Source organism: Lonchura striata, chromosome 27 (genome assembly GCF_050655825.1).
Source record: "Lonchura striata isolate lonStrDom1 chromosome 27, ASM5065582v1, whole genome shotgun sequence".
In the NCBI taxonomy this organism is placed as follows: Eukaryota; Metazoa; Chordata; class Aves; order Passeriformes; family Estrildidae; genus Lonchura; species Lonchura striata.
The window spans coordinates 3655830-3677886 of NC_140729.1; the positions used below are offsets into that span (position 1 = coordinate 3655830).

The 22057-nt window shown below is 42.9% G+C and overlaps 2 protein-coding genes across 9 annotated transcripts; one reads left to right on the forward strand and one right to left on the reverse strand.

Moving 5' to 3' along the window:
* Positions 1 to 4335: 4335 nt before the first annotated feature.
* On the reverse strand, positions 4336 to 15552 carry DUSP3 (dual specificity phosphatase 3). 7 transcript variants are annotated; one of them, XM_031507082.3, is made up of 4 exons: positions 15509 to 15552; positions 12178 to 12348; positions 9815 to 10041; positions 4336 to 5565 (listed from the first exon to the last, which is right to left on the reverse strand). In XM_031507082.3, the coding sequence occupies exons 2-4, from the start codon at positions 12261 to 12263 to the stop codon at positions 5360 to 5362; spliced, it is 519 nt and encodes a 172-aa protein (XP_031362942.1). In that variant the 5' UTR covers positions 12264 to 12348; positions 15509 to 15552; the 3' UTR covers positions 4336 to 5359. The 7 variants fall into 7 exon arrangements, with proteins under 7 accessions (XP_031362942.1, XP_085418105.1, XP_031362936.1 ...); XM_085561979.1 differs by lacking the exon at positions 15509 to 15552 and adding an exon at positions 15244 to 15388; XM_031507076.3 differs by lacking the exon at positions 15509 to 15552 and adding an exon at positions 15215 to 15388.
* On the forward strand, positions 15456 to 22018 carry LOC110471814 (ras-related protein Rab-18-B). 2 transcript variants are annotated; one of them, XM_085561977.1, is made up of 7 exons: positions 15456 to 15552; positions 15622 to 15678; positions 15910 to 15971; positions 17798 to 17870; positions 18803 to 18921; positions 19815 to 19881; positions 20695 to 22018. In XM_085561977.1, exons 1-7 carry the CDS (start codon positions 15471 to 15473, stop codon positions 20868 to 20870), a joined length of 636 nt encoding a protein of 211 aa, XP_085418103.1. In that variant the 5' UTR covers positions 15456 to 15470; the 3' UTR covers positions 20871 to 22018. The 2 variants fall into 2 exon arrangements, with proteins under 2 accessions (XP_085418103.1, XP_085418104.1); XM_085561978.1 differs by having other exon boundaries at positions 15505 to 15523.
* Positions 22019 to 22057: the final 39 nt, after the last annotated feature.

The following is a 22057-nucleotide window of genomic DNA, read 5'->3' on the forward strand; positions in this document are numbered from 1 at the left end:
CGGTTAAAAATAGAACTATAAAAAATACATTGTAGTAAGACCCACAAAAAGTAATTTCAGATGATTAAAGCATTTACAGCATAGTGCAGCTAAAGCTGAATAGCCAAGAAATGCTTACTGTGATTAAGGAATAGTTAACTTTTGATTGTGATGGCATGAATTATAACACCTGTATTGTCTCACCCTTTTCATGAAACGAAATATAAACCAAAAGTTTTTAAAACACCCCTCAGTTGTCCCATCTCTTAAGTCAAAAAAAAAGCTTTGTCCAACACTTGCTCACTGCGCACCAAGCAGGACTGGGACCGAATCCCAAGGTTCATGCTAATGGCATGAGACATTCTAACAGGAAAAGCAAAAGCCATGTGTGAAAAGCAAAGAGAAGCATGAGCTCCTGCAGTGGGCAGTGGGTGTGCTCGGGCAGCTCTGGCAGAGCAGGACCAGCACCAGCCCTGCAGGCTGAGCATGCTGAGCATGCTGCCAAATGGCCTGGGCTACCATTTGGCTCCTTGGCCATCCCATTTTCTCACCCCCGCCAGCCAAAAAGGCCTCAGCTGTGTCAGCCCTGCTCAGCAGTAACAAAAACATCTCTGCAAGATCATCACTGTGCTCAGCACAAACCCAAAACACAGCCCCTGGCAGACTCTGGGAATTAAGGGAAGCCCAGCTCAGCCCCAAGCAGTGCCCTGCTCTGAGGAGGAACCAGAGACATCACCAGGAGTGAAGTGGCACCTGCACTCAGCCTGATCCACGGCTGCTCCTTTCTGAGCTCAAGCACTCATCAAAGCCTGGCACTGCAACAGACCCAGCCAAACCAGCTCCTGAACTGGTCCAGCCTTTGCAGCTTCAGGTGCTCACCCTGCCCACGCCTGGCCGAGAGGTTCTGCTCAGCATCCCAGCCCAAAGCTGTGCAGCTGCACCTCAGCCTCTCTGTGCACAACGGCTCAGACTCCACACACTGCCCAGAATTCTGGTTTTGACATGATCAAGAACTTTGCTTCTCAGTTGTTTGTTTGTTTTTTTTTTTTTTCCCATGATGCAGCCTTTCCCAATCAAGTTTCAGCTGCCTCAGAAGAATTCTGCAATGCCACAGAGTGAATACAACAGTCTGAATGCTGTGATCTCCTGCAAGATGCCAAAATAAATGGATTCTTATTATTCTCTACCAGAGATTGCCAAGTCATTCTGGTGGCTTGTCTTTTTCAGGGGTAAGAATACACTGGATTCACAGAGCAGCACAGTTCAGGGATTCAGGGAGGACTCTCCAGGAAGAATAACAAGCCTACAGCTCCATCTGGTGAGTCAGCCAGCCAGCAACATCAGCATACAGGAACTGCAATTAAAACACACAACCAACACTTCATTATTTCCAGGATTTATTTGCAGAAGAAATGAACAGGACACTAATTCTCACCAGCAAATCTTTAAAAGACACCTCTCAGGCTTGTTCTGTTTCTAGTTTTACTCACTGGTGAAGCCCAGAAAGTAATTTTAGAAAAAACTTCTGTGCTAAACTAAATCAGATTCCACTAGATAGTCTCTGTAATAAAAACATCATAGCAAACTAGCAGAACTAATATAAAATTTAATAGAAGGTAAAAAGTTCTGCTTCTGGCATCAGAGATTTAATTAGTTCTGGATAACAGAAGGCAGCTGAATGAAAGTATCTAAATGATTAAAGTAACCATTGCTAATATTCTGCTGCTGTTCTTTGCTGAGGAGGATGCATTTTGACACAAATTTGTTTTTCAAGTCAGAAACATGCATCATTATTATTATTATACACAATGCCTTTCATCTCCAAAGCCCTTTATGAAGATGAGTTCTCACATCACCAATCATAATTACTGTAGAAGAAAAGGGTGTCCAATTTCAATACAGGCTTAGCATCCAGAAATGGAATTACAAGACAATCTTTCGTGGCTGCTAGCTCTGCATTCAGATGCCATTAATTCCAAGTTTGAAATAACTTCATGGGATGTTCACTGTTCAGCAGTGCACCATTCTCTCATGAAGTGCTCCTGGCAGTGATGTGGGGCAGAGCTGCATGCCAGGTACAAACAACACTCATCCACACTGCAGCCCCACTGCAGGACCAAAGGATGAAGAAAGAACTCCAAGATGTTATTTTTGCTCTCAATCTTAATTTTCAGTTACAGACTTCTTTCCTGTACTTATTCATCAGCGAAGAAAGGTTCAGTTCAGTGTGAGTAGGTGAATTTCGTTTTACATGCATCATCATTCTGTCCATCTGGACTTTCATCTTTGTGCCTTGTTGTAAAATGTGAGTAGCTTCTCACCTTCCCTCTTTGCCCCCTCTCTAATTTCACTAACTCTTAAGTACAAAAACCCCTAAGTTACTGCATCTTCCTTCACTGGGCTAGACTTGGCATGGCAGAGATCTTTGTTCCATGACAAATGGATATTTTATAGAGATACCATCCCTTCTCCACAGTACCATTCACCCAAAAATCACCACACTGCTGTTCAGGATGAACATATTAATGTCAATCCTGATTATACTACTTTAGGCCAGGAAATATAAACTCCAAAAGCAGAGTGCTGCTGTTTGCAACAAACAGTTCTTTTAAAATGTACCTTCCTAAATAAGCATTCTTGTAAGGAAGATCTCACAGCAAAGGGCAGGTACTCAGCAATTTCAAAGGAATAAAAAGCTCTTTTTCCCAATACATTCTCAATTTCATATTGCAAAGAAAAAAAGCTGTCACTCCCATGTTTTATATAATCTTTCCTTCTACAATCAGGAAGAGAAATTTAGAAGTTTACAGCATATCACTGTGGGTTAGAGACATACAAGATCTTCCTGGCCAGCTAAAATGGGCAGAGGAATTTGCAACATGGCTGTACTTGGAGAGCAAGACTCAGAGGAAGGGTATGATCCACTAATGGAACACTGCTCTGACTTTTTAACTATTTTTAGCCTGCTCTAAAAGCAGAAATTGTTTCATTGCTGAGTTGCGTATCAGTAATTTTAAATATTATATACTGTCTCACTTTTAAAAACAATTTATAATATTGTCTTGCTTATGCCTCTCCACCCTCATATCACAAAACATTTCCTAAAGCAGTTTTGTTATACTGAGACAAATGGGTCAGAGTTACCATAAGAGTGACCAGTGTCCCATGAAGTAAAAGATTATTTTGAATATAAGAACACATTCCCGTTTTGATGTTTCAGTATTTCCTGATACTGACAACTACAGAAACATCATCACAAGGTAAACAGACTCAATTTTAATAAACCATTCTGGTTCCAATCTGACAACTACCAGCCTTCTTACAATCTACTCAAGAGTAACAAAGGTCTAGGGCCTAATGGTTCCTTAGCTCTTTAATGGACTGGAATTTTGACTTCCAAGTAACAGGTGAAAGATAAAGTGCATTCAATGTGAATTTCCCTTTTCTTCCTTATAGTGCAAATAGGTGTTAACAATACATGGTGTGAGACAAGACAAAAAAAATAATCTATGTTTATAGTAAAAAATTTTAAAGGGTAATTTATAAATTAGACTGCAGCATGAAAAGTCAGCATTGTAGAAAAGGTAAGGCCAGTATTCCTATTTCTAAAGCCACTACTCCTATTTCACACAACATGAAATTAGTTAACTGGGAATTCTGAAGAAGCAGTTCCTCTACATGTGATTATACAGATCAATGGAGAAAGCAAACACGTGTGTAATTAGCTAGTGGAACTGACTGCTGCTTATTATTACTGACCCATCCTGATTCAAAGCAAGCACTGAATACTGGCTGTGGAGATGAGACAGGGAGCACCACGCAGCGTGCTCCTCCACTGTCACTTGAAGGACAAACAGAGAAAAGGCTCCTTGATGTGGCAGTTCCATCCTGTGGAAGGAAAACCAGGAAGACTGGAGCCCAAGCAGAATAATCACCTTGGAGTTTAACTTCAAGAGCCTCACCTGGCTATACAGAGCCTCCACGGGCACTCCCACACCTCCAAAGCACACAGCCCCACCAAAAGCAGTGAAACAATGCATGCATGTCCTTTGTGATTTCTGATTGCTGCACTGAATAGACCAAACTACACCTGGGACCACCTGTGTCAGTATTTCTGTTTAAAACAGTGCTGAGATTTTTCATTGTAGAACTACATTAAAGCACACGTGAGAATGGAACAGCCACCCTGGTTTGTGATGGTTTAACCAATTCCAGTTTGCAGTGGGAGATCATTTGCATGAATACAGTGCTGTAACTCACAGTAACTCACAGTACACATTCACACACTAAGTCAGGCACAGTGCAAACACAGCTCCCTCTCCCAACACTGCAATGACTCATTTCATCTGTAGTAAATGCAATCAAGTCATTATTTATTTGAATAGAATGTCAATATTTCCTATACAGTGTGGTACATTACAATGCTCATTTTTATTTAATGATACCATGCAAGCAATCCAAGAAGTCAAGAGTGTTCTTCTGCAAACTGCTTTGTAAGCACACCTGTGCTGGAAGTAATCCACGTGTGGTTGTTCTATTCTGTCACTGAACAGTGATTTAAAGAAGAGATAAAGACACTGTAATTCCATACAAGCTTTGAAAGGCATTATATTAGGATACTTAGGACTTAATTATACATCCACCACAAGCACTTCTAAATACTAATATTATTTCTTCCTTGTTCAAGTTCTTCCCTCAGCATTTGCTCTTGACATTTTTTTTCTAGTATGATTTCAAAATAAAAGAGCATTTAATAGCAGACTATTTTGTGTCCAACGTAACAGAAGAGATAAAAACTTAATCTTGGAAAGACAGGGTGCATCAAGCATGAGCTCTGCATGGCTTTACTCTCACACTGTGAATTGCATAAATCCACACAAAACACTGCATGCACTTTATTTTCCAAGTGAATGCATCTGTGCATTTGTACATATGCTTCCCATTCCTTGAAGCTCCTACATTCAAACTTTAGGCACCTGTGTGCATGAAAAATAAGCTTTACAAATTACAGTGCTCTTATTAAGAGTGAGTGAAGAGATGTATTGGGACTTTTGGGAACTGGTGAGACTAAAGACAAAGCTTACATGTATCACTTTCCATGTCAATGCAAACCACATACGCTATGGAAGTCTGCAATGTGAAGATGGCTCTTATCACTGAAGCAATCCCTCTAAAAACATCTCTTTATGGCAACAGCTCCAAACAACGACACAGTTTTGTCCCATCTCGAAAGAACCCCAGAGTTCCAAAGGTTCTTTCACTAGACACGCAGGAATTCCACCTCGCTTTAGCCCGGCGGTTGAAACTGGCGTCTCTGAAGCGCCTCAGCCATCCCCTGAAGCTCTGGGAACTTCGGGCACAGAGGCTGTGGTGCTGTGCCCTAGGGCTTGAGCTTGCCCTCGCCGAGCAGGCGCTGGTTGAGCTGGCAGAGCTGCCGCAGGAAGCCGTCGTTGGGGCCGATCTCGCGCTGCTGGCGCACGGCGCAGAGCGCGCTGCGCACCTCCATGCCCCGCCGCAGCATCAGGTAGGCGATGACCAGCGTGGGCGAGCGGCTGTAGCCCTCCCGGCAGTGCACCAGCACCTGGCCTGCAGGGAGACAGCCGCAGGAATGACAGACTTTGTGCTGCTTGCAAGACTTCGAAGGGATGTGCTGCCTCAGCCTTTCCTCACACTCGGAATCTATCCACGCAAGCAGCCAGAAGCTGAGAGAATGAGTAAAGGACTCATCTGACTCATTAAATGAGGGAACAAGTAAAGGACTTAAAAGGTGGAGAAGAACTCAGTTTGGATCAATGAAATTTCTAGACAAGATGGGTTTCATCTTTTATTGAAGGAATTTTTTTTATTGTAATCATTGTTTTTATTGTTTTACTCATGTTTCCCTGTTTTGTTAAGTATCTGCAGAAGTTCTTCATAGTAAGAAAAAACAGGGGAGTTGTGGAATCCTCTGAATCCTTCCCCCTCAGGAAAATCCCCAGGGCATTGCCTTGGAGAGACTTACTGTAGTTTCTTCCCACTTGGGCAGACAGAAAAAAACCTCACAATAGACTCTTGCTTAACACTGATCCATCCCAGTTCCTTTCCCCATAAATCCCAGATTCTTTCTCCTTTCCGTCTCCTCCTTGGTTGTGGTACCTTGGTGGCTGGCCCCATCTTCCCTGAAAGCCAATCCCCTTTGTGCCACCCCGTGCCCTTCCCTAATTAACCTTGTGCAGAGCACATAGTCTGTCTTTTTCTGGTTCCCCTTTGGCCTGCTGGAATAAACCTCACTGGAACTGACTATACAAAAAGCCCTTCTGCCTCTCTTTGCTGACAGGTGAGTGTGGTGTGTGGACTTGACTGATTTGCCTGGATGCTTACCCAAGCTGCTTTTCCACAGGAGATGCTTACTGGGGAGTAAGATAGAGGTAGCAGCAAGCACCACCTAAACCCCACAATGTTACAGGAAATAGCCAGGATATGCAGTGCATTGATAACAGCCCTTTCACAGCCTGAGAGCTGAAATGCTACAGGAGACATGCTGCAGTTGGAAGAAAGGTGTTCACAGTAATAAGTAGCTACAGTCTGTGGGCAAGGGTAATGCAAAAGAAAGAAAAATAGGTTGCATGTCAAACAATCTCACTGAAACAGATTTTGCTCTATCACAAGAGTCAAACTATGTCTATTCACTGCATTTCTCCAGTCTTTGTTGGGTTTGACAAGCTTTGCCCCTAAAGGGGACCAGTACCAAAGAGTATAAATAAATGAAGTTTAAAATACACTGAAAATAAATATGCTGTTTGGCATATACTGCATCTCTTCAAAGATATCCAGCAGCCTTTCTGCTCCACTAACTCCATGCTGAATCACACCTGGCCACTATTTTGGCTATTTATGAGGCCACACCAACACTCAAGTAGGTGAAGCTGCCTCCTCTACAGAGACAAGAGGCAGAAACCTCTAACCATGCTGTTTGTCAGCACCAATGAAATGCTTCCAGCTGACTCCACATACGAGGTGGGTTGGACTGAGTTTGCATGGCAACATTTTGGTGGTGGGGGTGCCACAGGGGTGCCTTCTGTGAGAAGATGCCAGAGGCCTCCCCTGTGTCCCAAAGAGCCAGAGCCAGCTGGATCCAGTGACAGTGGCAGCACCTCTGGGGTAACATATTTAACATGGGGGAAAAAAACCTGCAGCACAAGAGCAGGTGAATGAGAGGAGTGAGAATATGTGAAAAAAACTCTGCAGACACCCAGGTCAGTGAAGGCAGAAGAGGGGAGGGAATTGCAGGCCCAGCAGAGAAGATCCCCTGCAGCCTGTGGGGAGGACAAGGTGAGGCAGGCTGTCCCCCTTCAATCTATGCAGGTCCAGAGCAGAGCAGCCACACCCCTGCAGCCGTGGGGGACCCCATGCCAGTGCCAGAGCCAGGGACATGCCCAGAGGAGGCCAGGACCCATGGGAAGGCAGCACTGGAGCAGGACCTGTGGCTCCATGGCTAGAGGAACACATGCTGGAACATGTTTTCAGGCAGAATCTGTGAGCCTGTGGAAGCCCTGCACTAAAGCAAACTGCTCCTGGAGGACTGTGCCCCATGGAGGAAGGGATCCAGCTGGAGGAGGTAATGCAAAGCTGCAGCCTCTGGGAAGGTCTCAACTTGGAGAAGTTCTTGGATGTCTCCTGTGAGTGAGACTGGAGCAGGGGAAGAGAATGAAGAGGAAGGTGTGTGTTCATTAAAAACATGTGATAAACTGACTGCAATCCCCACTCCCTTGTCCCCTTGAGCTGCTTGGCATGAGGAGACAGAGAAATAGGGAATGAAGCTGAACGTGGAAAGGAGGGGTTAGAGAGAAGGTCTTTTAAGGTTTGATTTTGTTACTCATTACCCTACTCTGAATTAATTTGCATTAAGTAAAATTAACTTCCTGAAGCTGAGTCTCTTTTGCCTGTGATGGTAATTACTGAGTGATCTCCCTGCCCTTATCTTGAGCCATGAGCCTTTTGTTTTATTTTTCTCCCCTGTCCAGCTGAGGCAGGGATGTGCTGGCATGGCTTGGTGGCCACTTGGCGTCCAGCTAAGGTTAACCCACCACATGGGGAAATCCTACAGTGAGGTATCCAAAAATAAAAAAGCAGGCCAGTGCTCCCTTTGAGAGATCTAACCTGACTGTATTGTTTCTCAGCTTCTTCCTCTTTGACCTGCTTTTCCAGAAATTTTCTCTCTCCCAAATGTAGTGGGACATGTGGTCCCAATCTACTCTCTAAATTGTTTCTTGAGACAAGAAAACAGCTGAACAATACACGCACACTCCTATCATAATTACAACTTGCTTTGAATCACACCAACAGAAATCCTGTTACCACATTTGCCTTAAACAGCAAAAGCTTCTCAGCTCAAGGCAAATCATGGTAAAAGAGCTAAAATAATTCTCAAAATTTCTTGAGAGTCTGTAGTCATAAATTAGCAAAATTTAGAGATTCTTGATTATATACATGGAAGAGAATTGCCTTTTCAGCAAGTGGTCAGCAGCAAAAAGGTTTTTAGCCTCTCTCTGTGAAAGGCAGTGACTGAAGGGCTGCCTTCCAGACCTGCAGGCACTGCACACTAGAATGAAATTGAAGGAGAACACTATTATATTCCTCTTCTCTTCACTATCCCGACTCTACACTTCAATGTCAAACAAAACTAACAATTTGCAGTAGCCAGGTAATCTTAAAACTGACTCCAGCATCACCCAGCTGCAAGATTTCTCTTTGTTTCCACATTAAAAAAACAGTGGTGGGTGTGGTAAACAACTGCTAAGACTGAAAGAATCAGTAAATGAACTGCTGCAAATCCAGACTGACTCTGAATTCACTGACCCTGAAACTACTGAGATTAAACTGAGCAGGTGCAGTCATGGCACAGCAAACCCTTCTCTCCTCTTCAGCCTGTTTCAGAGAGTCACAATGCTAACCGCAAGAGTTGCATTTAATTTTTAGAATTTTTCATACTCCACCAAAGTGGATGTAGAATTTATTTCCATCTGTTAAAACCCACGTCACAGCTCCAGAACCCCTTTGCCCATTTCAGAGAAAGATTCTAGAACTGTGGGAGTTCTCATTGCTCCAATTCAATGCTCAGTCACGAAGCAAGAAGGAAATTAAGCATGTGTAGAAATAACTGGAATGTTGAAATAGTTAGACAACACAAACACCATCTGTCCCACTGCACTGTGTCCTAGGATTTCTGCTCTGAGGAAACACGCTACAGAGAAATGTGGCAATAAACAACATTGCAAATATAACCTCCAACTTTCCTGCAATCCTGGGAAATAGAGGCAATCAACACATAAAACAATGTCATGACTTCATGTACTAAAAACTGTAAGGTGGCAATCTGTATTCTTACTGTACATTTGGAAAAAAACCCATGTAACAGGTTATGTGACTACTATTTAGTACTTCTATAACTTATATTACTTTTGTCTTTACATTGTAATTTCTAATGTGCTTAAACAACTTTTAGACTCTTAACTTATATTTTTGAAGAATATTTTAAATGTGATTTAACATTTCTAAAGGAAGAGTAAAACCATCTCTTTCCAGAAAGAAACTATAATAAGATGCAGCAGCTGTTTCCCATTTCAAAGTCACCCCTACAGTGACAGACTTCCCTTTGCCATGTATTGGAGACCTACACAAGATAAAACTGTCTTATTGTGCATTCTTGTGCCTTTGATTCAGGGCCTTTATCTGAATTTTTCACTTGGTTGTTCTGTAGATAATAAGAGCAAAGAAGCATTTTAAACAGCAAATCTCTAAGAAACATATGCAGTGCACAGAAAACATGGTAGAAAGGTATTTCAGTTTGCCTTACCATCCTTCTGGGAAAGGGCTTTGTCAATAAAATCAGCTGCCTCCTCAAAATAGCGGCTGAGGTTGAATTCCTGTGTATCATTAGCTTTAATGCCATGGTATCTGATGCCTGTGCCTTCATAGAACTCTGCATTAGTGTTCACATGCATGAATGATTTCCCCTCTGCTGCATTCAGAACATGGGTTATCCCCAGGTGCTGCAGCCTCGTAATGTTCTTGGCTATGAACCTGCACGACAAAAAGCATCAAGAAAATGATTAGAATTTGGTGAATCATCGCAGTATTTAGGTATTGATAACCAAACCCTTTGATTTTTCTGTTAATAGATGCCAATATGCCGTGCCCAAAAGTGAATTTGCTACAGGTTATAAATTCACAAAAACATTCAGAGCCATGGTCACTACTTGTGCATGAGAGAATGCTGCTTCCTTGGCTGACAACTGAGGAATGCATACATGAAAGTGAATCTGCATCTGTTAGATCCCACCATGGCATAAAATTCTAACTTTCTGAACATAAAATTCTGACCCAAGTAGGAAAATACTGAAGATGATAACACATGAACTTCTAAGATTAATTATTATCCACATAAAATATTTTAAAAACCAGTTATAAAAAGCCTCCACTGTCAGGTACCAGTGTTGCAGAACTTGATAAGCAGTACTTGGTACTTTAGCAGGCAGCCCAGACAAACTGACATTTTAGGGGGCAATTTTAAACACTGTGAAACAGCACTGACTTCTTATCAGGCCACAGGAAGAAAGTGACTGAGTAAATGTTACTTAAATATTCAAAAGGCTCATCTAAGGGCTACTAAGAGGTGTAGTCCTATGCCCTGTGCTATTCAACATCTCTGAAGGCATGGAAAGATCTGTCAAGGCTATGCAGAGGCCAGCAACACAGAGATATCATTCAGTCTTTGAGACTCAGTGCTCCCATCACAAGTGTTACAATTTTCAGCTGAAATCAGTATCTGAATGTGAAAGACCCCAGATGAGTGATGGTTAAGATGCTGAAGTGCTTAAGAAAGCATTCAGAACTTTTAGGTCAGCTAAGTCCTTTCCAACTCCTCAGTTTTCCCAGTTGTAGCAAAACTACCAGCTTCCATCTTTAGGTGGCTAAAAGTCACCTACCATATTAGTGAATAATTGAGCTGGATGATAATATTCATGCCTTTCAGGCTTGATGATGGCAATTAATTAGATCCAGTAATAATGCCATAAGCTTTGATAAAAGCTCCAGGATGCACAAAGGCAAAGAACCCATCTGCTCAGTAACACAGCTGACCATGCACCAGTGCCTGCTTGTGCCCTGGCATGCAATCTACAGTAAGAGGAGCTAACCATTAAGTGATATCAGGAGAGCTTTAACTCCTTTTTGCCATAATCCCACTACTTTTCATTCTGAGTCTGATTATTTCCATGTCAGTTGCAACATTTGCCTCATTTTCCTGGGAAGAAAAAAAACCCACATATTTTATCACATCACTGGTCTCCCAGTAAAATCTAAGCCCCATTGGTCAGCATTAGCAGGATGTGACAGAAAGCTTGAGCTGAAGGATAAATCAGTTCCTGCACACTGTGTGAAAAGACAGGTTGTTTTTAAAATCAGCTTTCAGTATGTATTTAACTGGATATGGAAACAGAAATATTTTTTAAAACCTCCCTACAGCTCAACTCGTAAAGAGGTCTTAATATTAAGCTGAACTCCAGATAAGCATTTGTGCAGTATCATTTTGGACAGGTTTCTGTGAGATGGCAATACATCCAGGGCATTTTGCTGGACACTTAGGTAATCTAAAAACTTAAACACCCAAATCAGTCAGTTGACATCTATATGAATCTCTGAATGCATTCACTCACAATTTTGATGTAATTCAAGGCCATGAACATCTTGAGCATTCCTTTCTTCCTGATGACTGCACACCCCTTAAATTCTAGTGAAAGCAGATGAAGATTTATGCATGACTGAAGCTTCTACATTTTCTGCTGTCTGTGCCAAGCATCTATGGCAATGAACCAAATATTTGTAAGACTTCATTACCCAAACAAATGCTGACAGATTTTCCATCTGGCAGGACATCATCTGTGCCAGGGGAGAAGTTTCAGTGCCTGGAGAATTCTGCTTTCAACACAAAAATCCTACAGAGCAAGGCCAAACCAAAAAGTGTTAATTCAGCAGTGAGTTCCTATGCTTAGTAGGGTGAGAATATGGTTTAATTAACAATATATAGATCAGCATGTTCAGCATCAACAGGACTCCCATCCTGAAATCATGGGTGAATGTGGCAACAGACTGGCTTCCCTGGAGGCAAACTCATTCCCAGTGAATGATTTTTGCAGATTTTACAGATGATTTTCTTACACAGCTAGAGGTGAAAAAGAGAGAATTTGTATGCCATTTGTTTCTCCCTTTCCAAACAGTCCTTGGATCTCTCTCATCCTTAACATTTCATTCCAGCTGCATCATGTTGGATGTTGAAATGCTAGCTCCTTCAAATAGCAGAGAGATGCTAACATCAGCTTCATCTGGTTCCTGAAAAAAAACCACAGAATCTTGTCCATTCTCAATATGGGAGATTTAGAGTTCCTTATCCTGTGAGTAACACCAGTAAGAAGTGTTTCTTTTGAATAGAGATGAATTATTTTACCAGCCACAGACAAAACATAGGTTTTGGAGAACCATTCATCAGCAATTTAGGCTACACGAGGCTATCAACTACTGGCATATGGAATTATAAACAAATAAACCAAGTTTTTAATGGCAAAAAATGCCAGCCTATTAGCACATTTTAATTGGCACTGTCCTGTCCATGCAAAATTGTTTTCCTACCAACACTTCCCTTAGAGTCACTGAATTTAATATTAATTTTGGGAGAATGCCCTCCATACTCCTTACAACACACCTGCACTTCTAGCACATTAAGAACAAATAATTGCTTTATGTGTTATCCCCATACATCAAAGCAGACAGAAAAAGTAAGCTTGGGCATTCAAAACCAGAACATTTTTACCAAATACAGTTCTGGAGACAAGGCCAGAACCATTACAGGTTCCCAGGCATCTGGGAAAAACCCCACAAACAATTTCCCTTAGTCAGCAGTTCAGAAATCCAAGCCTGCCCATTTTCAGGTAAAACACTGCTTTTCACAAGAATGGGTGCTCTGGATAAAAATCTCCCACCCTCCAGTGTGCTGAGTGCTCCCTCTTGTCCCCATTTTTGTGTCACCTGCAGCCCTGATAAAAATGAATTCTGTCCAACCCTTCTGGTCAGATTAAGATGCTACAGTGGAACACATCACTTACAAAGAAACACAACATGATGTGCACTTTGCTGTGCATCCCAAATTGTTATTTTGTTACTGTTTGAAAACGATATAATTGTGCTAGTCTATCACCTACACAATTCTTGTTTTAGGGGTATAACATTTTTACTCTTATCTTCACAAATTTTGTCTGATCTTGAGAGGTCAGAATTGCCTATGGTAATATGGAAACCCATAATTTAAAAATATTTTATCATTTTATCTCTGTATTTTCATTAATTTTGACTTTTGTGTATTGCCTGGAAGATCCATTACTTTGGCTCTTTCTGCAACTTGAATTCTCTTGACAGATACTGTTATTCTACACTGTGACCCAATTTAACCTCATCAGCCTCAATGTCTCTTTGCTGTCATTTTTATCTAAAGATGAGCTACTCTAAAGGAGAGATAGCAGCACTACTATACAAAACCTTCTAAAATGTAACCAACAGAAGTTTCTGTATCTCACTCAAGAGGTTTGAATTTTTATCTGAGTTCCTGTTCAAATTCTATTGCTTGCATTTCACATGTTGGCATTCCAATCCCCCTACTCTGGCTGCTCTGTGGAGTTTTATTGTTATAAAATCTCTGTTGCTTGTTATCTAAAATGTGACCGTAAATTACACACACAGCAAAAGTAAAAACCCTGGACATTAAGCTCAAAATTATGCTGGAAATTCATATTCTTTCAGAATGACTAATATAGCAAATGCTGCTTCAATGCAGAATATACCTCAACTCCACTTGATACAAAACATCCCCTTAAGAATTAATATTATTTCCAGTTAGAGAATATCAAAGTTCACCATGCAGTGACCAAATCTTAATGGAAATCCACCTATTCAGCTAGACCTCAGCATTACCTTAACTCTCTGTGGATGCTTCAAAGATATTATTGTCTCTTCAGTCTTGACAAATTAAGTAGATTATCTGTTCCAATTGTGAAATAGTTTTTTTGAGCCACAAAGTTATTTCTTAGTTTTAGCTGCTCTCCACAATTTTTCAGCATTCTTTTAGAAACACTGACAATACAACTGCATGTTTTCTGTTTATCCAACTACCAGCTGAACTGTTCCTGTGCTACAAACTGCACTGGTGCTTCAGATATTTCTGTTTGTCTCCAATTACATAAAAAGTCTTTCTCAATGGTCAAGATTTGTACTAGACAGAGATTTCCCACTGTGCACCTTATACATGCATTATCTGTTCTGAGACACGCTTGCAGGTGAATATATTAAAATCCATACTCTATAAATAAAATAAATTACTGAACAATGCAAAAACTACCCTGTAGTAGCTATCTATCTTCGAAGTTATTTTTAAATTATTTAATGCACAAATCAGCTTGCAAGTTATGACTTCCTTTTCTCCAGGAAAGTGCTACAAGTATGAAGGAGGTGGTGGCTGTCTACTGAGTGATTTCAGTCCCATTTCTACACGTACATGTCCAGCACCTGCAGTAACAAATATAATTTGGTTTGCCTTAGGAATAAGTTAGTGACAACCTACGATCTTGACCTGTAGGACGTACAAACCTAAAGTAAGAACAGGGCCCCGGTATACTATACATGAATTAAAAAAAAAAAAATATCCCGAATTTCACAGGGAGATGAACCAAAAAAGGGAAGGAGAATCAGCAGGACAGGACAGGACTGGAACAGATAACTGAAATCATGACGTGGTGTAAAAAATAAAAATAAACCCCGCAGGGCTCGCTGAGATCCCGTCCTGCAGCCGGACTGCCCCCGGCCCGAAGCGCCGGGAGCTGCTGGGTGACCGCGCTGCGCCTCAGGGCCCGGCCCGGCCCCTGAACGCCGGCACCGCACCCGGCCCGGCCCGGCCCGGCCCAGCCCGGCCTCTCCCGGTACCGCACCCGGCCCGGCCCGGACACCGCACCCGGCCCGGCCTCTCCCGGTACCGCACCCGGCCCGGCCCCTCCGGGCACCGCACCCGGTCCAGCACGGCCCGGCCCTCGGAACGCCGGTACCGCACCCGGCCCGGCCCCTCCGGGCACCGCACCCGGCCCGGCCCGGGCACCGCACCCGGCCCGGCCCGGCCCCGCTCCGCACCCGCCCGGCCCCGCTCGGGCGCACTCACGCGTTCCCCACGTGGATGCGCGGCACCACCTCGTTGCTGTGCGCGCTGGGCAGGCTGTAGCAGCCGCTCTCGTTCGACAGGAGCTCGTTCAGCTCCTCCACCGAGATCTGGAAATCGCCCATGGCCGCGCCTCCGCCCGCCAGGCGCCCTTGGCGCTGCGGCCGCTCCCGCCCCGCCCGGCCCGGCCGCCGCCTCAGAGGCGGGGCCGCGGCGCCGCCGGGCCGGGAGCGCCGGGCGGCGGCCGGAGCGCTGCGGGATGGAGCCCGCAGGCCGCACCCCGAGCCCGGGGCTCACCCTGAAGCTGCTGCTGGTCGGGGACAGCGGCGTGGGGAAGTCCAGGTGCTGCCGCGGCCCGCGCGGGGCCCCGAGCGCAGCCCCGCGCTGAGGCCGCCCTTTCTCTCCCCACCGCCTCCTGCGGAGGTTCATGGACGGCGCCTTCGAGCCGCGCCTCACACCCACCGTCGGTGAGCCCGGAGTCCGCCCGGGGCTGGGCGCCTTCCTGCTGGGCGCCTTCCTGCTGGGCTCCTTCCTGCTGGGCGCCTTCCTGCTGGGCGCCTTCCTGCTGGGATCCTTCCTGCTGGGATCCTTCCTTCTGCGCTTGTTTTTGGGGCCCGGAGCCGGGATCCTGCAGATGCGGAGATGCCGGGCGGGCATTCGGAGGTTCCTTCTGACGAGCCTCCCCTTCTAACTCTTAGGTGTTGATTTTAAAACGAAGAAGATGGTGCTGGAGGGCCGTGCAGTACAGCTGGCCATATGGGTAGGTGTTGTTCCAGACTATGTTAGGTTTTGAGAGATGCACAGGCTTCAAGAGCTGCTTTTTGTGGTTTCTTCACCTTCGCTTCCTTCCTGCTCCTCCTCTCTTTGCTAAAGTCTTCTGCATTTTGAGATTTTCACAGGGAAATGAACCAAAAAGGTGAAGGAGACTCAGCAGGATAGGACAGGACTGGAACAGATAACTGAAATCATGATGTGGTGTGAAAAATAAACCCCGCAGGGCCTGCTGAAATCCAGCCACTTTGGCCACATACTTGGGCCACAATGTGTGCAGAATGAGTGTTGTGATTGTACAGCAGCAGCTGCAGACAAACAAAACACTTCCAAAGGCTTCCTTAGTCAAGGTTTGGGACTTCCTTCCGTTCCAGTGGAGGCTCTGAGTGCCCTTTGCTGCAGTTTCTCAAAGGCTCTGGGGAGTGTAAAGCTCCTGAAGCTGTAGCATGTGAGAGGCGGCCACCTGCACGCTCCAGCAGTCGACCTGGTCCTGCCCAGCCTGACCCCCTGCACACAGTGGATGGAGATAAAGTGCCCGTGGTACACATGAAAGGTATTTTAGGAAAGGTTGTTTGGGTTAATCCCACCTCAGGCATGGACAAACCCATCCGTGGCAGAGAGGAATGGAGTCGAGCAGAGAAAGGTGATGCTCTGGGTAAGGAGCTGGGTGATCGCCTGTAGGGGCTGTGTAGCAACTCTGTGTGATGCTTTATTTTGGTTAAAATCACACCAAAAAAACCCCACAAACTTGTTATTGAACTACTTAAAGGTTGATTCAGATTAACTAGGAAACCTCAAGCATTTGTCCTGAATTTCTTGATGCTGAATTTTCAGCATCTGCAGACTGAAATCAGATTGCAGCTGTGTGATCAGGATTATTTATGATATAAAGCAAACATTAAATTCTTCTAAGTGGAATGAAAGAGCCTTAGGAAGGAGGGATTTTATGTGTATGGTCATAGGTACTTGAGGAAGAAAATGCCATTACTAATTAAGTAATTGGGACTAAAATACAATCCCCCTAGTAACAATGGGTTGAATTAGGTAAGTATAGTCCCAATTTTAGTTTCCTTTTTTTTAAAACGAAGAATAAATAGATTACAATGTAGCTGTTAGTCCATCAATTGTAAGCTGTACATAAAAAGAAAGAAATTATTTTCAAAAAATAGTATTTGTGTGACTTGTTGCCTCCTTATTGTTTGTTTTGAATTTCATATTGTACTTAGTACCTCACTTATCCTTACTTACTTATGAGTTTAAGTGAGACATATTGCAGTAATAATTGAATGAAACTACTGATTTTAAATTTATTGCCTGCTTAGGTTCTTGAAGTAGTTCTTTCTAACTAGATTTGTCTTGTGGCAAAGGAGCAGAGGGAGATGTTTGGGACCTCTCAGTCTCCTTTCCTGCAGTCTCTCACTGGAAAATCAGTTATTCCTCACCTCATTCAGTTCAGCTGCATTTGCACCCATCTGTGTGGCTGCTTGCCTTTTATGTATTTCTCTGGAGTCCCTTTTACTTTGCTGTTGTCTCACTCATGTTACAGGTATCTTTTAATCCTTTTTACTTCCAGTCAGGTCCTCTCCATGCTTTTCTCCCACTCTTTAGCCATTTTCTTCTGCTGTTTCCTGACTGCTTTTCTCATTCTCACATCTTAAGATTTCATTTATCCTTACTGCTCAGGATTAAAAATTTAAAATTTTAAATTTGCTTATTTTTAAATTTGCTTGTTTCATTTAAAATACCATTTTTAAAAAAAAAATTCTAAATGTATTTGCTGTCGTGTGTTTGGGGTTTTTCCCCCTCCCTCTGTAGGATACAGCAGGACAGGAGCGTTTCAGAGCAGTGACTCCCACTTACTACCGAGGAGCTCAAGGGATTGTTTTAGGTATGAAATAAATGGAAGAAAAGCATGATTACAGAAATCCTGGTCTTTATTTCTCCTAAATGTGCATTTCCTTGCAAAGGGAGGTTATCTAAGATAATCAGAGGGATAATTATGGTTTTTACAACATTACTGCTCATTAGCTCAAACACTGAGTATGCAAAACCACAGGCAGGAAATACTGCTGCTTCAAAGTACTTTAAATTAAAAAGACAGAGATGTCATGCTGCAAGCTGTTGAGTAGATGAATTATTAGCTTTGTAGTTATTACATGGGTGGTTTTCTGGTAATAAGGCTAATCAGGGGTTGTGTTGTGTTCTTTTCCCCAAGATGTTTTTTTTTCCAGAAACTACTGATATGATTGTTGTGATTATGGTAGGACTCGAGGTTTGTACACAGGCAAAGCCAGCAATTAGAAAACAAAAGGGTTTTTCCTTTCAGGATTTGTGAAGGCTAACCTTAACTTTACTGTACAAAATATTCTTTCTATTATTTTTAAATCTTAGTGATTTATGCAAATGCAGTTACTTTTACCAGTGCCTAAAAGTAGCTTTTAGCTTGGTCCATGCTTTTAGCAGCAGTGTGTGCATGTACTTATACATAAAATTAGATGACAAATTACCTATTTTAAAATATCCTGTGTAGCCCAATTCAGCACTACCAACAGGGGGAATATTTCTGTTGGTAAATCTGATTTTCCCTTGCAGAGGTGCTTGTGTTCTGTAATCCTGAAGCGACTTTGGGTGAGCACAGCCCAGCGTGTTCCAGCTCTGGGAGGAGTGTGTGGTTGATGCCCCTTTCTGTATTTCCCTGGTACATTTGTTTTTTCCAGGCACTAGTTAGGAAGTGTGGATGGACCAAGTTCTGTCACAATGAAGGAAAGAAACATTGTGCAAGACTCTACAGCTGTTAAGCTCCTTTTCTTCTGTTCTCAGTGTATGATGTCACAAGAAAAGACACTTTCACAGGAATAGGAGGATGGCTGAATGAGCTGGAAATGTACACCTCCTCCAGCAGCACTGTTAAGATGTTGGTTGGCAATAAAACTGATAAGGTCAGTTTGGGAATGCATCCTTTTCCACTCTTCCCTGGATTATTTATTTATCAGTGTGTAAATGTGAGGTGAGTGCTGTAACACATTTGTTGTGTCAGGAAGTAATTCACTCTGCTACTCAGTTGGGAAGGCTCCACTTCAATCATTTTAGAAGCAGGTATTGTTAAAGATTTAACGGGAGCTTTCCTGGAGAGATGCAATTGATGATATTCCATTAAGATGGTGCAAGGGCCTGCCCAAAACCTGCTGTGTAACACTGCCTGCAGCACAGCTGCTGCTTTCTGCCCAGCCCCTGTTGGACAGGAGGTGGGGGAGCCCAGCTCTGTGCATGGCTGTGAGGTGCACTGCTTGCTGGTTGTTTCTGGGCTCTTCTGACACATTTAGATGCTTGCTGCACAGTGAGGTGCTCTGCTCTTGCTTTGCAATGAGGGAATTTGAGTGTGGCTCTGCTGAGCTGGGTTCTCCTCTGCCCCTCCCAGTGTGCCCAGTTACAGAACTTTTGATGGGCTTTTTGGACTTGACTGCTGGGCCTTTCTGCTTCTGCTTGATTCAGAGCACAGCAGCACATTCATTTCCTGCTGGTTTGGCACATGGTGTGGTTCTGGGGCTGTGCTGGACTCAGATGATCCTGGTGGGTCCCTTCCAGCCCAGGAGATTCTGTGATTCTGTGGTTTGATGCTGCTGCTGTTCAGTTTGACCCCCTAACAGCCAGCCTGGCAGTGAGCTATAGAGTGAGAAGATCCAGTTCATTAATACGTATCACAGACATCTTTTCCTTTCAACAAAACTTCATTTTTGAGGGTGTTTTGTCATTTCAGTGGTGCTATTCTGGGTACTTTTTTAAAGTGGCAAGTGTAGCTTATTTCAGTCATGGTTTTCATTTGTCTCTGCAGCCTGACCGTGAAGTAGAAAGAAAAGAAGGGCTCCAGCTTGCTAGGAAACACTCACTGCTTTTTATAGGTATGCACCTCTGGGACCAAAACCTCCACATTCCAATGTTTATTTTGGTATTGCCAAGCACGAATGTACAATTGTATTTCAGGTTGATGGGTTGTTACTTTTTTTTTTTAATACCTGATTAATTCCTTTTGCTGTAATTTCTTGCAGGGATGTAGGTTTCAGCTTCTGTGTTGACTGCAACCAGAGCACTTTTCTCTGAAACAGATTTACTGCATATACTGTACAGGCATGAATTTTATATTTTCTTGAAACTAGCAGGATTTTTTAATTCAGAGCCCAGAAGACTGAAATTTTCCTCCTTACTGATGTCTGCAAGGACCGTGGCTGATCTTTCATTTCCAAGTTTCTGTTGCAGCTACATAAAAGACAATATTCTTAGAGCAACAATAAAATGTACAATGTGAAGATATAATGGTGGGGAACAAACTGAGTTTCTAAAGAAAAAGCTTACTGAAAAGATTTCTAGGAGAAATTGAAACACAGAGGGGACAATATGCAATTCCCTCTGTATTCTTTGCTTCTCAGCTTTATTATGGAATAATTATCTTCTAGATTTGCTGTCACAACCTGAGAACAATTTCTTTTTCTCCATTATGGAGAAAATGGGGAACTGTGGATTTCTTTTTGGTGGAAAAATGTGATACTTCAGTCTGGGATGTATTTCTGTTTATCCTGTTCAACTTAAGTGTACCTTTAAGAGAGAATGGAGAAGAGGTTCACTCATTAAAACTCTCTGGTCCCAAAATAAATTTTTCCTAAGTGGAATATACTCCCTGCAAATAAGATAAAATATTTTTTCCCCCCTTCCTTCAGAGACCAGTGCCAAGACAGAGGATGGAGTGCAACATGCCTTTGAGGAACTGGTCATAAAGATCCTGCAGACTCCAGATCTCTGGGATAAGGGCACCGCAAAGAAAGGAGTCCAGCTCATGGAATCATCAGCACAGCAGCATAAAGGGTTTTGTGGTGCCTCCTGTGCACTTACTTAAATGTACAGGTGGCTGTTCTGCCTGACTGGAGGGGACCTGGGGAAAAAAAAAGAAAGGTGGGGATGGGATTCCAAGCACCAATCTGTGCTGTGTTTGCTGTGCCATCAACTTTGCAGATCCAGAACACAAACTCATTAGCAAAATACGTTTTTATTCATTAAGAAAATACAGTTTCTCCTCCTCTTTTGCACAACTGCTATCTGCAGGTATTTTTTTTGCTAGCTCTCAGATTTTTCACTTTAAATCATAGTGCTGCTTAGAGTATATAACATTCAACGTGGACTTTTGCTGGAATTCGTGCCTCAGCATAAATAAGGTGGTATTCAATTCTGGAATATTATTGAGAAGCTTCTCTCCCCTGGGATGGCATGGGAGGCTTTTAGGCACCCACGTTACCTTCATGTAGTTACTCAGCAGTGCTGAGTTTGATCAGGATGTTTCCTGATTTTGGATGGTTTTAAAAAGTCAAAATTGCTACATATCCCCAGCCAGTAAGCTGAGTTACTGGTTAATTTTAGGGCTGTGATGAAGAGGGGATCTGTATTTTAACTCTTTTCAGGAAAAGTGCAGGACACTGAAGGTGACCTTGTGCTGTTCTCTTTGCACTGAGGATCAGGGATGAGATGCACTCATCATTTTGGGCTGTTTCATGCCATGGCTGTGGTTTTGCAGTCACTGAGGTTCTCTGCAAACCCTTGTCCTCTTCCAGTAACCACAGATAAAACTGGAAGTTTTATCAGAATTTATAAAAATTTTATCAGAAATTGGTCAAACTCAATTTCACAGGAAATTGTTGCCTGTGGGAGACTTTGCACTAGGGTGAGTCTCACCCATCCCACTATGAAGTCACCTTTTTATCTTTTACACTTTTAATGCCAATATTGTATTTTGCTAGCTTACATTAAAGTAACTGAAAATTTCACGTGTATCTTGTTTGTAACTTGTGCCTTGCTTCTGTTAATGCATGTTTCTACTATTAGACTATGTTAGATCATAAAACATACAGCTTTATTTACTGCTAGTCATTCAAAATATTTAAAGATGTTATGATAGCAACCTTGCTTTAAATAAATTCTGACCCTTAGCTTTTTAACTTAAATCTGAATCTTCTAAATATGTTTATATAAAAATCTGTTTGCAACCTGAAATACAGACCTAGGGTGAGATCAATCTGGCCATTTATCATT